Source organism: Saccopteryx bilineata, chromosome 4 (assembly GCF_036850765.1).
Source record: "Saccopteryx bilineata isolate mSacBil1 chromosome 4, mSacBil1_pri_phased_curated, whole genome shotgun sequence".
NCBI lineage: Eukaryota > Metazoa > Chordata > Mammalia > Chiroptera > Emballonuridae > Saccopteryx > Saccopteryx bilineata.
In genome coordinates, this window is record NC_089493.1 from 137450424 (window position 1) to 137466517 (window position 16094).

Genomic DNA, 16094 nt, shown 5'->3' on the forward strand with positions numbered 1-16094 from the left:
CGCTGACCTGGGGGTGAGAGAAAGGCAGAATCTGACCCCTCCCTTGCTTTTGTAGGATACAGAAAGCAGTTTACAGCAGAAGAATGAAGCCATCACATCTTTTGAAGAAAAAATCAATCAAGTTATGTCCAGCATGAAACAGATAGAAGAAAGGTAATCACTTCCCCTAGTAGATAGTTCCTAGAAGGTGCTGGGCATTCTTTGAGCCTGGGGATTTATTTAGAGTCTCCCTCAGAAGCACAGGCAGGTTGGGATGGCTGTCCTTCAGGTCCATAGTCTTTCCCAGCAAGGGGATAAGTATTCACTCAGCCTTTGAGCTGCTGAATCACACTGTCCTCTCAGGGAATTCAGGCTTTCCAGGGAGTTCCTTGTCACTATCACATTTAAACATCAGGTCAGCACTGGATCACAATAGAATGTAAAAATAGACTCACACAAGCCCTGGTTGGCTGGCTCAGTGGTAGAGCATCAGCTGGGCATGTGAAAGTCCCGGGTTCAATTCCTGGCCAGGGCACATGGGAGAAGCGCCCATTTGCTTCTCCACCCTTCCCCCTCCTCTTCTTCTCTATCTCCTCTTCCCCTCCCACAGCCAAAGCTCCATTGGAACAAAGTTGGCCCAGCGCTGAGGATGGCTCCATGGCCTCTGCCTCAGGTGCTAGAATGGCTCCAGTTGCAACGGAGCATCGCTCCTGGTGGGCATGCCGGGTGGATCCTGGTCAGGCACATGTGGGAGTCTGTCTCTGATTCCCCGCTTCTCACTTCAGAGAAATACAAAAAATAATAATAAAATAAATAAATAAAAATAGACTCGCACAAATATGGTTAACTGATTTTTTACAAAAGTGCAAAGGCAGTTCAATAGAGACAGGGTAATCTTTTCATTAAATGATATTGGAACAATTAGACATCCATAAGCAAAACAATACCCTCAATCCACACCTCACACCTTTGTTCAAAAGTAGCTCAAAATGGGTCATATGTCTGAATATATAAAACTTTTAGGAAAATACATAGAAAGTCTTTGTGACCTTGGGTTGGACAAAAAGACCTTACACATGACATAAAGCATGATCCATGAGAGAAGAACTTGATAAATTGTATTTTATCACAATTTAAAACTTTTGCCCAACCAGTGGTGGCTCAGTGGATAAAACGTCAACCTGGGATGCTGAGATCCCAGGTTCGAAACCCTGAAGTTGCTAGCAGGGGCACAGGCTCCAGTTTGGGCACAGGTTCACCAGCTTGAGCGTGGGGTTACTGGTTTGAGCATGGGGTCATCAACATGATCACATGGTCACTGGCTTGAAGCCCAGGGTCGCTGGCTTGAGCCCAAGGTCACTGGCTCGGCTGGAGCCATCCCGGTCAAGGCACATATGAGAAGCAATCATTGAACAACTAAAGTGCTGCAACTACAAGTTGATGCTTCTCATCTCTCTCCCTTCCTCCCTCCTTCTCTTGCTCTCTGTAAAAAAAAATAATAAAAATAAATAAAATTTTTGTTCTGTGAAATACATGGTTCAGAGAAAAGAAAGACAAGTTATAGATTGAGATAAAATTTGTAAATCACATACAGGGTGGGGCAAAAGTAGGTTTACAGTTGTTCTTAAAGGAAAATGATACAGTAATTAATAAATAAAATATAAGGATAAACTGTTTCAGTAGTTACATCTGTAAACCTACTTTTGCTCAGCCCTGTATCTGACAAAAGACGTATATCCAGTATGTATAAAATAAACTCAAAACTCAACAAACAATTCCATTTAAAAATGGGCAAAAGACTTGAACAGAACTTCAGCAGAGTGGGCATAAAGATGGCAAAGGAGCAATTAGGGAAGTGCACATTACAATCATGCTGAGATGCCCCTATACATCTATTAGGACAGCGATATTTTATTAATAACAACACCCAGTGCTTGGCGAGGCTATGAGCGACCAGAATTCTAATTACCTGTGGGAATGCAAAATGGTACAACCAATTTGGAAAACAATTTCTTACAATAAAGCTGACCTCTTACCATATGACCTGAAAGTCCCACTCTTGGCTATTTGCCCAGGAGAAATAAAAATTTATGTTCATACAAGAGCCTGTACACAAATGTATAGCAGTTCTATTCATAATTGCCCATTATGAGTGAGTAGAAGCAACCCAGAAGTTTCTCATTGGGAGAACGGATCACCAAACTGGCACTCTGTACACTAAAATACTGCTTAGCCATAGAAAGGAATGAACCATTGCTACACAGAAACTTTGATCTCAAAAATATTTTGCTGAGAGAAAGAAATAAGTCTCTTGCCTGACCAGGCAGTAGCGCAATGGATAGAGCGTCAGACTGAGATGCGGAGGACCCAGTTCGAGACCCCGAGGTTGCCAGCTTGAGTGCGGACTCATCTGGCTTGAGCAAAGCTCACCAGCTTGGACCCAAGGTCGCTGGCTCGAGCAAGGGGTTACTCGGTCTGCTGTAGCCCCACGGTCAAGGCACATATGAGAAAGCAATCAATGAACAACTAAGGCAGTGGTAGTCAACCGGGTCCCTACCGCCCAGTAGTGGGCGTTCCAGCTTTCATGGGGGGTGGTAGTGGAGCAACCAAAGTATAAATAAAAAGATAGATTTAACTATAGTAAGTTGTTTTATAAAGATTTATTCTGCCAAAATTAGCGAAAATCCGACATAAAGTACTTGGTAAGTAATTATTATTATATGCTTTAACTTGCTGTAACTCTGCTTTATAAATTTTATAAAGTTACTTCCCTACTTTATAAAGTCACCATTACTGTGGAACCAGTGGGCAGTTAGAAAATTTTACTACTAACAGAGATACAAAAGTGGGCAGTAGGTATAAAAAGGTTGAATACCCCTGAACTAAGGTGTCGAAACAAAAAACTAAAGATAATGCTTCTCATATCTCTCCTTTCCTGTCTGTCTGTCCCTATCTATCCCTCTCTCTGACTCTCTCTCTGTCTCTGAAAAAAAAATAAATAAAAGAAACCAGTCTCAGATTATATGAAGCATAAGTCCATTTCTATGTGACACTATCACAAAGACAAAGCCCTGGTGTCAGAGAAGCATAGTAGTTGCCAGGGTTCAGGGTGGGAAGGGGATGGCTACAGGGGCAGCACTAGAGAGTTCTCTGGGGCAATGGAGCTGTTCCTTGTCCTGGTGGCCATGCTGGTTAATGATCTTGACATGTGCTAAAACTCATGGAACTGCACATCCACATGAGTCAATTTTACTGTATATTAATTTAAAATGAAAAAAAAAAACAAAAACTCAAGCCAGCAAGAATATGAAAATTTTCTACGTCAGACTGGAGCTTTGATCCTTTCCTGACAAAGCTGTGCTTCATCTGGTCCAGGTTACAGCACTCAGAAAGGGCGCGGCAGGGCGCCGAGGAGCGGAGCCAGCAGCTGCAGCGGGACCTGGGCTGCAGGACAGGGGCGCTGCAGGAGCAGCTGTCCCAGCTGCACAGCCAGTGGTAGGAGCCCCGGGCCGCAGGTGGTTCCCACCAGGGAAACAGTATCCCCATTCATGGTTTGCCCATGCAAGGCTGGAATTGGGATGAGAGCAGGTGTACAAGGCCCATGATGAGAGAAGAGATATCTGTCTTCCCCATTTTACAAGTGAGAAAATGGCCTTGGGGGGGTTCAGTTCCCTCCCCAAGACTACTCAGCTGAGGTGAACTTTTGGTAGCTTTCTTCCCACTCCCAACCCCCGAGAATCTTCCATCATCAGCTGGTTCTGGGTGGAAATGGCAGAATCCATGTCGCACTCTTTCCCAGTGGTCTCCATCGCAGGAGGGGGTTCTGCTGTGCTCCTGAGTTTTTCAGACCTCTTCCCTTCCTCCTCATTTGTAAGCTGTCAAGTGTATGGCGTGCCTGCTTTGTCCTGCATGTTTCTGGTCTGTCTGGTGGAGGTGTAGGTGGCCCTGGGAGAGAGAACCTTGTTACCATGCTTTGTTGAAGGGTCTAGAGAGGCTCATGAGGCAACTCAGTTTCCTGTGAATTGTTTCCTGTGAGGTGTCTTGGGTTGGATTGTGAGTTTTCCATGACAATCTCTCACTGAAACTAACTCACACTTATTTTGGGAAAACAGCTCAAGTCTAGAGAAAAAATTGAAATCAGAAAAAGAGCAAAGACAAGCACTCCAGCGAGAATTACAGTGTGAGAAAGACACTTCCTCTCTCCTCCAAGCAGAGCTACAACAAGTAGAAGGATTAAAAAAGGTAAGTTGGACTGTTCTCAGGAAGAAAAGAGCTTCCAGCTTCTTGAGAAACTCTTCCTGAAGCACCTGCCAGCATGCACGAGTCTCACCGCTGCAGAGCTAGGCCTTCTGCGCACCAGCGACCCAGGTCAGGAAGGCACTGTCCCCATACCCTCAGATCCTCCACTCTAAGAGGAAGGGGCAAAACAGATTGAAAGACAGGGAGCAAATTGGAGACTCGGTGATAAATGTTGTGAAGAGAACAAAACAGGAAATTGTCCTCACGGTGAAGCAGGGTGGTCTGGGAAAAGAGTGACAGTTAACTACAGACATGAAGGATGAGCAGAGGACACCAGCAGAGATTTGGGCAGAGATACCAAGAAGTGTCATAGTGAAGAAGCAGAAGGCAGGCAGTGGAGCTGAGGTGTTATAAACAGAGGGAGGGGCACTCAAAGCTGTGTACACAAATTTAGGTTTATTCTGAGCATGACAAGCTATTAGAGGGCAAAATCCATTTCAAGACCATCACCAGTGTGGAGAATGGGTAGTAAATTTGCAAGAGAAAACCAGTAAACATTGTCCGCAAATGCCAGTCCACACTTTCACCCCAGAGGTGGTCAGCCACTCTGCCCAGGGTCAGGTATCCTGGGTCCCAAGAACCACATGGTCCTTGGTCATTCCCAGGAAGCCGACTGAACCAGGGCCCTAATCTCCCCTAGACTAGACCTGAGTCTAGTCCATTTCTGAAGTCATCTCTTCCTCTGGAGGCCTCCCCTCACTAGAAGGTGTGGCCAGGTACTGCAGGGAAGCAACAGGTGGGGGTGCCAGCAGGGATCATCTCCTATTGCAGAATGGGACCTCCTTGAACTCAGGTAGTCTGCAGTCTTCCTCACTGTAAAGTCACCATACGTCTCCCCAGAAAGTGGAAGGGGTCTGGTGATTCTGGTCAGAGCTGACTACCATCTGGGCAGCAGGGGCACATCTCTGGCCTCCACATTTCTCCAGGTAGGTCTGGTGCCAGGCTCATGGAACTGCCAAGCCACAGGCGGCCTTTCCACACCTCAACTTCTCTGTAGGAGGATCCTTGGGGCTAAGGCAGCTTCCTGACATAAATTTTGTTGTATTTATCAATAACATGGTAATGGGTATCACTGTTCAACTTGAATGAACAGAGAAAGGCCCTTTTGATTTTTGTTGGAAAGTGTCTGGAGACTTGTGAGGGAGCTCACCAAGCCAGGGGTGGGTGATCACTAGGGAGAGGAGAGGTTCTTCAAAAGCCACTCTGGCTTGGAGAGGGGAGGAGAAACAACAGATGGTAAGAGAGGACTTCTAGAAAGTTCTGTGTCATGGGACATACTCCCTTTACTCCACCTGAAAATACTTTGGTGTAAGTTTTGAATTCCACACCCTTCCCCCAACACATGCACAAAAAACAAAATGTGACTGACCACTGGTAAGCCTGTGTGACCAAACTGGGGCCGAAGGCCCGGGGGAGCTATGGGGCAATGCCCACTGCTCAGGCGTAGGCCCCACTGCTGCCCGTGGTTACTTTTCTGGATCTTTGTTTAGCCTCATCCGCCTTTGTCCTCCAGATACACTGGCCCCAAATTACACACATCATCAAGGTTGTCCTTCTCAGCCTCACTCCCCACACTCACAGCTCCCACACGGGGTTTCAGGGCCTTCAGAGGGTCAGGCTGCACTCCAGCCAGGAGACTCTAGGTCTTAGCCTTCCTTGGCCTTATTCACTTGGGAAATTTAACGAGCACTTTCCAGAAAGAGTTTATTCAAATGAGGCTTTGCTGCTACAAGCTTCACATAATTCTATACAAGTTGCATCTGTGTATTTATTTAGGTGGTTGTAGATTTTAAACATCTTTTAATAGAAACTCACATGGGCAAAGCTCTCCTTGCCCTGTGAGGGTGACTGCTGGAAGCACAGCCCTCCCGTCCCATGTCCTTACCCCGCTGCAGAGCTGCTCTCCTGCCCCTGCCCCTGCCTGGCCCGGAGAGGCCTGTGAGGGTAACCATGCAATCACCCTGTCTTGAATGAGGTTAACACAACAAAACTGCCATTTGCTCTTGAAAAACATTCTGACCTGCTTGTTTCCACAATTCCTAATCCTTATAAAAAAAAGGACTTTCAGCCCTGGCTGGTTGGCTCAGCGGTAGAGTGTCGGCCTAGCGTGCGGAGGACCCGGGTTCGATTCCCGGCCAGGGCACATAGCAGAAGCGTCCATTTGCTTCTCCACCCCTCCGCCGCGCCTTCCTCTCTGTCTCTCTCTTCCCCTCCCACAGCCAAGGCTCCATTGGAGCAAGGATGGCCCGGGCGCTGGGGATGGCTCTGTGGCCTCTGCCCCGGGCGCTAGAGTGGCTCTGGTCGCAACATGGCGACGCCCAGGATGGGCAGAGCATCGCCCCCTGGTGGGCAGAGCGTCCCCATGGTGGGCGTGCCGGGTGGATCCCGGTCGGGCGCATGCGGGAATCTGTCTGACTGTCTCTCCCTGTTTCCAGCTTCAGGAAAAAAAAAAAAAAAGGACTTTCAATTCTGTGTCAAGTGTCTGATTTGTTCATTTCAGGAGCTGCGAGAGCTACAGGCTGAGAAGGCAGAGTTACAGAAGGTTTGTGACGAGCAGGAACAAACCCTCCAGGAAATGGGATTACATCTCAGCCAGTAAGAACCCGCTGCCCTCCCTCCCATGAAGGGTCACACCAGCCTGCCCACCACATGACTTAAGTCCCAAATCTATGTCCTGTTGTCAGTGGAGGAAGAGCCAGTCAGGGAGGCCTGCCAGCTACTTGAGGGTGAACCTCCTCAGAAAGTCAGGTCTCAGAGGCACAGAACCCTTGTGTTCACTAACTCAGTATCTAGGTCCCAAGGGATCCAGAGGGGTGCTCAGCAGAGTGCTTGTTGAGCCTGCAGTCAAACCACAGGGAATGCTGCGAGTTGAGAATTCCAGCCCACCGTGCTACCCTGCCTTTCCCAGGAGAAATGCTCACTCCTGCTGAGTTCATCTGTCTCCCTGGCTGGTGCCGAAGTAGTGCACACCTTGGGGGTTCTGTCTCCCCTTTGGCATGGCAGCTCTCCTGGTGTTCCTGTCCTGCCAGGACAATCTGATGGGCCACACTGCAAACTGTGGACCTTACATTTGTGTGATCATTGCATTTCCAAACACAGTGAATGTCTTTGTCCCCTTACGAGTCAGGTGACAGAAAAACAACTCAAACTGACTTAAGTAAAATAAGCCATCAGGAATCAGCCTCTGCCTCCCACCTCTGCTGTCCTATTACTTACCTCACAGGTGGGTCTGGCCCTCACGGGGCAGAATGGCAGTCGGCAGGGCTGGTTCTGAGAATAGAAGTTCCTCTTTCCCTAGCATTCCCACAGAGCCCCAGGTTGACTCAGTGCTCCCACCTGAGTCCTCACACAAGAGCAGTGACCTGAGATGGAGCCTCTCATGACCAGCACAGCATGGGTTCAGGCCCAGTGCTGAATACAATGTGACCAGAAAGGTCCAAGGTGGTGACCAACAAGCAAGACACAGATGTGCACCATCTCAGGGTTTTTCTCAGTCTGAAAAGTTGGAAAGTCTAGAGAAAGCAGGCTCACAAAAGTATTAAGAAAAATAAGGAAGGAAATGGAAATATTATGGCTCTGGTGGGAAGTGAGGTGGAGATGTCCCACCAATCATAACATTCTAGATCAGCTCAGAGCTCCTGATCCATCCCTTCCACCCTGAGGCCTGCCTGCCACCTCTCCCTCTGAGTGCCCTGCTTCTGGCTTCTGGCCAGTACTTGCCCCCTGTCCCCACCCTGAGGGCTCCTGGATAGTGGGGAGGCTGGGTGTCCACCCACACTTGGAGCACGGACAGCTCTGAGGGTGTCCGAGACTAACTAGCACCAGGTCTGGAGGCTGATGGACAGCTGGCTCCTGGGTTTGAGTAGTGGTCAGAGAGGAAGGAAAGGACAGCGTGGGTGTGGTTTGCCGTGTTCCTGTGCACTGCCCTCTTCTCAGGTGGCTTGCACCTTGCTCCTACCTGTCCTCTTCACACTGGACAGACTGCAAGCAGAGAGCACCCTCCTAATCTAGGGGGCTTTGGGCCTCAGAAACGTGGCTGTGTCCTGATCCGGGAAATGAAGGCTCGTCATGGGCAGCCTCATACTACTCCTGCCTGACCGGCAGCAGACTGCCCTTCGTGCAGCTTCCCACTTCTCATAAGCCCACACCAGCTGACAGAAGGGAAAGCCTGTTCTCAGACCCTCCACGTTCTACAGACACGGCTGCCCAGTTATTGCAGAAACATCTGGGTTCTTCCTAAATTGTATTTTCCAGGAAAGCCCTTATGTGCTCAAGGCTGCCATCTTGACCTTGTTCCGCAGGTCTGTCTATCCCAGGCAGCCTCTGGGCCCATCAATCTGCTGGTCTATTTCTGCAGTGCAGGGAGGGCTGAGTGCCTGTGATCCTTCTTGAAGTCACAGGTTCTTCTGTAGGCCCTGATGTTTAGTTTCCTGAACCCTCTCCAGAAGTCTAGCCTGTGCCTCAAAGCACTGACACTGGAACCCTTGCTTCAGGCTAAACCAAGGACAGTTTAAGCTAATCTCGGCTTTTAAGAAAGGGCTCAGATAATTCTCCCAAAATTATAGTGTTTCATTTTTCCCCTGTATTTCTGCCAGCTTAGACCACATTCAGTACTGTCTTTTTTTTTTTTTTTTTTTTTTTTTTTTTTTTTTTTTTAATTTAATTTTTTTACAAGGACAGAGAGAGAGTCAGAGAGAGGGATAGATAGGGACAGACAGACAGGAACGGAGAGAGATGAGAAGCATTAATCATCAGTTTTTTGTTGGAACTCCTTAGTTGTTCATTGATTGCTTTCTCATATGTGCCTTGACCACGGGCCTTCAGCAGACGGAGTAACCCCTTGCTTGAGCCAGCGACGTTGGGTCCAAGCTGGTGAGCTTTTTTTTGGCTCAAGCTGGCAACTTCGGGGTCTCGAACCTGGGTCCTTCTGCATCCCAGTCCGACGCTCTATTCACTGCGCCACCACCTGGTCAGGCCCTCAGTACTGTCTTTTATATGGGCATCTAAGGAATTGTTCTTACACTAACAAGACTGGAGCAAGAACAAATGACTGTGCCCTCTTAGTCTTCAGGAAGGCCAGGGAGAGCCCTAAGGATGTGGGTTCCTGCCATAAGGGTGAGGGGGGCCCCACCTGGTAAAGGAGTGCCCACTCACACACTGACACATGTCATGTGCAGGAATGTTTGCTCAGAGAAGCCAGAAACCTAGCTTCTGTGAGATCATTCTCAATTTTTCAAATGGCTGCAATTATATTTCAAACTCATTTTCAACCCTTGCAGTCTAAATGGTCTGGTTGGTGGCCAGATTTAATCCACAGGCTCAGCTTCAGATCTCGACATATGTGAGCCAACGAATGAGGGGACTTTGGGATTATAAAAAGGTGGAAAAAAGAAAAAAAAAGGTGGAAAGCATTTTGGAACAAGTCAGGTTATCATACTCCTAAGTGGTTACCCTCACAAAGCCAGACCCTGTGGGTTAGCTTTGTTCATTTAAGAGCCTCTCTCACTGCTATGATTGATCTCTCCTTCTTTAAAGGTCAAAGCTGAAGATGGAAGACATCAAAGAAGTAAATAAGGCACTGAAGGTACTGAATTATTCATATTATTAGCCTAAAGAGCCACTCCTGTGATTATTAGCTCATACTAATATCCTGCAGGCTCCTGGTTTTTCTCCCAACAGTCAGGTAAGAAATCTGTGGTTGAATTGTGGTTCTTAGCACTTATTTATATATAAAATGCTGCTCAGAGCCTTGTCATACTGCTGAGATGGCAGTCCTAACAAGTGGCAGGCCCTTGCTAAAACCAAGGTCTTCGGATTTCTATTCCTCTGCCACCAGCTGTAGTGTGACAGTAGGCCTAGATCACCGGTGCCCTAATGAAAGAGTTGAAAGGTGGCAGGAAGAGGTCCAGGGATTTTTTTTTTTTTTAAGTAGTGAGAGTGATCCCTGGCCAGGTAACTTAGTTGGTTGGAGTGCTGTACCAACACACCAAGGTTGCAGGGTCAATCCCTGGTCAGGGCACATACAGGAAGCAACCAATGAAAGTACAACTAGGTGGAACAGCAAATTGATATTTCTCCCTCTCTCTCTAAAATCAGTAATTTTTTTAAAATCTATTGATTTTTAGAGAAGGGAGACAGAGACATAGAGAGAAACATTGATGCTTTATACAATGGAGCTACCCAGCCAGGGCTATCAATAAAATTAATTTTAAAAAATAAAAAAGTGAGAATAAGACCTTTTCTTCCAACTGAGGGGGGGAGCCTTCCTGCAGTGTCCATGGTGTTTCTGGGAACCACTGAAACCCTGAGCAGTGTCTAGGTCATTTTGGGGAGGGCAGGATACACCACTTGAGCAGGAGCATTTGGACCAGGTTGACCCAGTATAGGTGTCCGGCCAGCCTGCTGGGGTGGGGGGACAGCAAGAAAGAAGGGACAGATGCTCTGGAGCCCTCCCTAGGCAGTTCAGAGCAAAAGGGACAGCCCACCAGTACACAGCAGCTTCCCCAAGGGGCCCTCCAGTGTACGCTGGAAGAGAGACCGAAAGACTGGGCATCTCACTCCCAAGGGCACGCAGGTCAGAAGCAGTAAAGGGTCATAGCACCTACTAGCACCCGTACTTGGAACTACCATCCATATATCCTCCCTTGTAGAGTGAAAGCTCCTTCCATGTAACTACTATTGTGAGCTGAGCTGTGTTTGTATATCTCTGTACTGTACACAGCTGACAGCACCAGAGGGAGGACAGAAATCAGGACTCAAGACTTTTAGAGCCTCTTTCAAAGCCTCAGTTAGTTGCCTCCTCTATGTTGCTCTGAGGATTGGGGGGTCGGTGTGGGTAGGCAGGGCTTCCCATCTCCGTGGCAGGAACCACTGTGGCAGATTATTTTTATCTGGCTAATGGCATTGGCCCTTTTCATTCTGCCAGTTCAGGAGGCACTTTGGAGTGCCTCAGCCAGAGCTGGGCTTTAAGCACCAGATTCTGACTCTTGGACTGTCAGCCAGAGGACATATATTGAAAGGAGGTATACAGGAGGCTGGAGAATCTGGCTTGAGGCCCAGGGGGAAGCATGCATAGGCTTGGAAACCAGAGCCAGAGAGCAGGGTAGGTCTGCAGCTGAGTTCCAGCTGTGGCCAAATGGAAACACACTTGAGAGCCACTTCAGGTGGAGAAAAGGCAGTCCTTCGAAAGGAATGTATGCTATTAGGAAGGGACAGCAGATAATGGGCAGCCAGTACACAACTACCAGTCCATCAAGAGCTGACCATCAATGTTCTCTCCTCTAGGGCCACACTTGGCTGAAAGATGATGAAGCTGTGCACTGTAAGCAGTGTGAAAAGGAGTTCTCCATTTCCCGGAGAAAGGTATGTGGGTTAGGCTCCACTATGCGCCCAAGGACTAAGCTGATGCCCCGCTGAGAGTCCCCCTTCCTCTGGTTCTGGAAAAAGCCCTGGGGATTCAGCCCACTGCACTATGGTCACATTCACTGATATGCCAGCCTATTCAGACTGCCCCCTTTTGAGGGTGCCCTGGCCAGTCAGTCATAGGCCTTGTCCCCACCACAGTCCTTCCAGTGATTGGCAGATTTCTTTGGGGTCTGGCTGCTTGTGTACAGAACTGATTTAGGTGAATGTTTCGTCAAAAAATTCTTGAACCCTGGCCAGGTAGCTCGCTCCCATACGTCAGGGTTGCAGATTCATTCCCTGTTCAGGGTACATACAAGAGTCAAGCAATGAGTGCATAAATAAGTAGAACAAAAAATCGAAGTTTCTCTCTCTCAATTCAATTTTTAAAAAGAGAAAGGGAGAAAATTTTAAGCAACAGGACCAAAATCTGCCTGTTAGTCAAAAACAGAACCTATGATGAATCTATGGTTAGCAGGTCTCAGGACAGGCATCCTAGTACTGTAGTACCAAAAGCTAGCAGGCCATCTGAGCAGGGCACCTGCTCCTCATGACCTGCTCCCGGTGAACCTACTTCCCTGTCTATGTAGCCTGCCTTCAGGTTCCAAGAACAGAAGGATCTGGGCCCAGCGGTGGTCTAGGATTAACAGGACCATGATTGACCAGTTGGACAGGACAGGCATGGGGTACTTATTAAAAGAGAGAATGCCTACACTGGCACCACCACCCCATCTGTTACCATGTGGATGCATTCTTGTCTGCCCCCATTAAAACTCTCTCTGTAGAAAAGAGGAAGCAAAATTCCCAATTCTATTATAGTTGGAATAAGCAGCAGCCCTGCTGAGGCTGCCTTTGAGATCACACTTGTTCACAAAGACTGCTGGAGATCGGGGTTCCACAAGCCTGGCTCTCCCTACAGTAGTTCAAGGTCCATCTTCTAGCCTGATGGGGGTGGGCCAGTTGGCAGAAGTAATATATACAGCCAAGAGGAACAGAGGCCACACAGGTACTGTTCTTGGTGTTTGCTATGTGCCCAAGGTTTGTGGCAGCTCTGCTTACAAAGCAAGACTCACCCACCTCAGGAAGGGCTAGTACAATGGCCTTAGGTCAGCACCATGAACACAGCAGTCACAGAGGATGGTCCAGACTCAAGTCCAGTGAAACACATTTTTTTTTAAATGAGAGGAGGGGAGAAATACAGATTCCTGCATGTGCCCCGATGGGGATCTACCTGGCAACGAGTCTGGGGCCAATGTTCAAATCAGCCAAACTATCCCTCAGCACCCAGGGCCAACACTCAAATCAGTCAAGCTACTGGCTGCGAGAAGAAGAAAGAGGAGGAGGAGAGGGAGGAAAATATAAGCAGATGGTTGCTTCTCATGTGTGCTCTGACCAGGGATCAAACCCAGGACTTCTGCCTACCTGGCTGATGCTCTGTCCACTGAGCCAATCAGCCAGGGCCATGAAACACATTTTAAAGAAGAAGAACTTCATTCCTGTGACACCCCTCCATCCCTCCATGGATTTTACAGGAATGTCAATGTAGAAACAAAGGTCTAGAGCAGTGGTCGGCAAACTCATTAGTCAACAGAGCCAAATATCAACAGTACAACGATTGAAATTTCTTTTGAGAGCCTTTTTTTTTTTTTCCTGAAGTTGGAAACAGGGAGGCAGTCAGACAGACTCCCGCATGCGCCTGACCGGGATCCACCCGGCATGCCCACCAGGGGGCGATGCTCTGCCCATCTGGGGCATCGCTCTGTTGCAATCAGAGCCATTCTAGCGCCTGAGGCAGAGGCCACAGAGCCATCCTCAGCGCCCGGGCCAACTTTGCTCCAATGGAGCCTTGGCTGCGGGAGGGGAAGAGAGAGACAGAGAGGAAGGAGAGGGGGAGGGGTGGAGAAGCAGATGGGCGCTTCTCCTGTGTGCCCTGGCCGGGAATCAAACCCGGGACTCCTGCACTCCAGGCCGACGCTCTACCACTGAGCAAACCTGCCAGGGCTGAGAGCCTAATTTTTTAAACTTAAACTATATAGGTAGGTACATTCCTTACCAAGGTAGTGCCCGCACATGGTATTTTGTGGAAGAGCCACACTCAAGGGCCCAAAGAGCCACAGTTTGCCGACCAGGAGTCTAGAGAAAACCTTTCCAAACTGGTCCATGTCTCTGGCAGAGGGCTCTGGATGTAGTAAACTCTGAAAGCCTGAAAATCCAGACTGTGCTACCGCAGACCAGAAGCGCAGCATGTGGCATGACTTCTTCTTTTCTGTCCTCTAGCACCATTGCCGAAACTGCGGCCACATCTTCTGCAGCACATGCTCCGGTAATGAGCTGGCCCTGCCCTCCTACCCCAAGCCTGTACGAGTGTGTGACAGCTGCCACACCCTGCTCCTGCAGCGCTGCTCAACTGGCTCCTAAGGGGCTCAAGAACAAGTTCCTGGGCCGGGCTGCTGGCACTCTGGAATATAAGACTCCTGCTGGAGGCCCATCACCTTTCCTTTCAAGAGTTGTATGTAATGAACTCTGGATTCAAACTTCCTTCTTACTTGGCTGCTTCTCTGGCTTTGGGGCAAATATAACTACATGGTTTTCCTACTGTCATTCACTCTTCAAAGAATTAACCTATTTTGTGGTAGTTATACTAGTGCAGTGAGTAACCAGCTCCTTTCTCTCCCACTGCTCCTTGAGCCTTCCCTGCCTGAGTCAAGAAATGGACCATTTCACATCATTGCCCCTGCAATAAAATCTTTTATTTTTCACCCTACTGCAGAAAATGAAGGAGCTTGTGTGTCAACTTCAGAATTAGCCTCTGGAGGACGCCTCAGAGCAACCCCCACTTGGTGGCCCTTTGGTGGCTGTGTTTGGGGTAATGGCTGAGAAGCCTGCTGGGTTCTGGGGTACGGGCTGTGCTCTGCATACGTGAACCAAGGACAAGTTGGGTCAGTATGTCCAGCAATGGGCACAGGAAGTGACCTTAAAGTCTGTCCCCAAAGTTCAGTAGTTGTTCCCCTTCCATACTCAGGAGTTGATACAGGTAATGACAGAAACACCTATGGGGCAGCACCTGCAGGGTTTGAATTTCAGCAGTGCTAGGACAGGTGTTAACTGTGGGCTGTGAAAACTGGCTCAGGGTCTTCCTTCTCTAAGCACATGCTCACCCACTCCCTCAGACCATAGTCAGTGGCGTCAAATGGTCGAAAACCAGGGACTGTCGACTAGTGAGTCCATTTGTGGGCTGGGCTTCAGCCTTCTCCACCCTTAGTGGACTCACCTTACTGCCCTTGGCAGCACCTCGTATCAGTTCCTCTGGACTGCTCTCAGCTGGCCAGCCCCTGCTGGAGGCCCTGGCTCTCTTCCTGGGAGGGCTCTCCCTGCAGAAGGTGCACCCACAGCCTGGCTCAGGACCCACATCTGCTGCCCTTTAAATACATCTTTAGGGCCTGACCTGTGGTGGCGCAGTGGGATAAAGCGTCGACCTGGAAGTGCTGAGGTCGCTGGTTCGAAACCCTGGGCTTGCCTGGTCAAGGCACATATGGGAGTTGATGCTTCCAGCTCCTCCCCACCTTTTCTCTCTCTGTCTCTCCTGTCTCTCCCTCTCCTCTCTAAAATGAATAAATTAAAAAAAAAATACATCTTTAGGTTATGGATGAGAGACAAGAGGTTCTGTGAGGTTAGGTCCCAGAATCTGTGTGCAGCCAGTCTCCAAAACAAAACCATGCCCAACTCCAAAGCCATGGTTATTCCAAGCTACATGTTTTCAAACCCTACCAGGGACTCACCCTCCCAAGCCTTTTAAATATTTGTGGCACTTTTCCCAAAACATTTATATATTGCTGCACCACCCAGAACTAGTCTAGCATTAGATAAATGTACCTTGTCTTCTATGCACCCAATTTGGACCCCAGCTTGCTGGGGACCTTTAGGTGAGTCACATCACTTCTGAGCCTTAGTTATCTGCATGTACAAAAGGAAGCAGGACAATACTTCCCAACTTCTACACTGTTCTGAAGGCTAAGTATATAACAATGTGCCCACCACTGTACCACTGCCACACTCGGTACTTTTCCTTTTATCACACCTATTTTATTCCCCAACCTCAACCCCTCAAACAAATATTCAACAAATATTATTCACAAAGAATTCTTGTGCCAATTACCAATATTTAGCTGCATGGAAGAGCAAACTTTTTTTACTCAAGGATCACATGCACTGAATTTTGGGACCCCCCTCTGGTCTGGCAACCTTCTCCTGACTTGGACAAAGGACAGATGGTTTAAGGCAGTAGTCTCAAGCTTAAGTGCACAGGTTGATTACCTGGGGACTGAAGTGGAGATTTGTATTAAAATGCAGACTGAGTGTCTGGAGGTTCTGGTCATTCCTAACAAGCTCCCAGGATACTGGTCCACAGAATGCAA

General features: G+C 48.4%; 1 protein-coding gene across 1 annotated transcript in view; it reads left to right on the forward strand.

The window, feature by feature from the left end:
* The window catches only part of RUFY1 (RUN and FYVE domain containing 1), a 114133-nt gene extending 99690 nt beyond the window's left edge, over nucleotides 1–14443 (forward strand). Inside the window, exons 12-18 of the mRNA XM_066278519.1 lie at nucleotides 56–153; nucleotides 3355–3474; nucleotides 4092–4221; nucleotides 6779–6873; nucleotides 9814–9862; nucleotides 11563–11640; nucleotides 13957–14443. Coding sequence (XP_066134616.1) covers nucleotides 56–153; nucleotides 3355–3474; nucleotides 4092–4221; nucleotides 6779–6873; nucleotides 9814–9862; nucleotides 11563–11640; nucleotides 13957–14097 — 711 coding nt within the window. The 3' untranslated portion in view covers nucleotides 14098–14443. The remainder of the gene's footprint in view (nucleotides 1–55; nucleotides 154–3354; nucleotides 3475–4091; nucleotides 4222–6778; nucleotides 6874–9813; nucleotides 9863–11562; nucleotides 11641–13956) is intronic.
* The last annotated feature ends 1651 nt before the right edge of the window (nucleotides 14444–16094 follow it).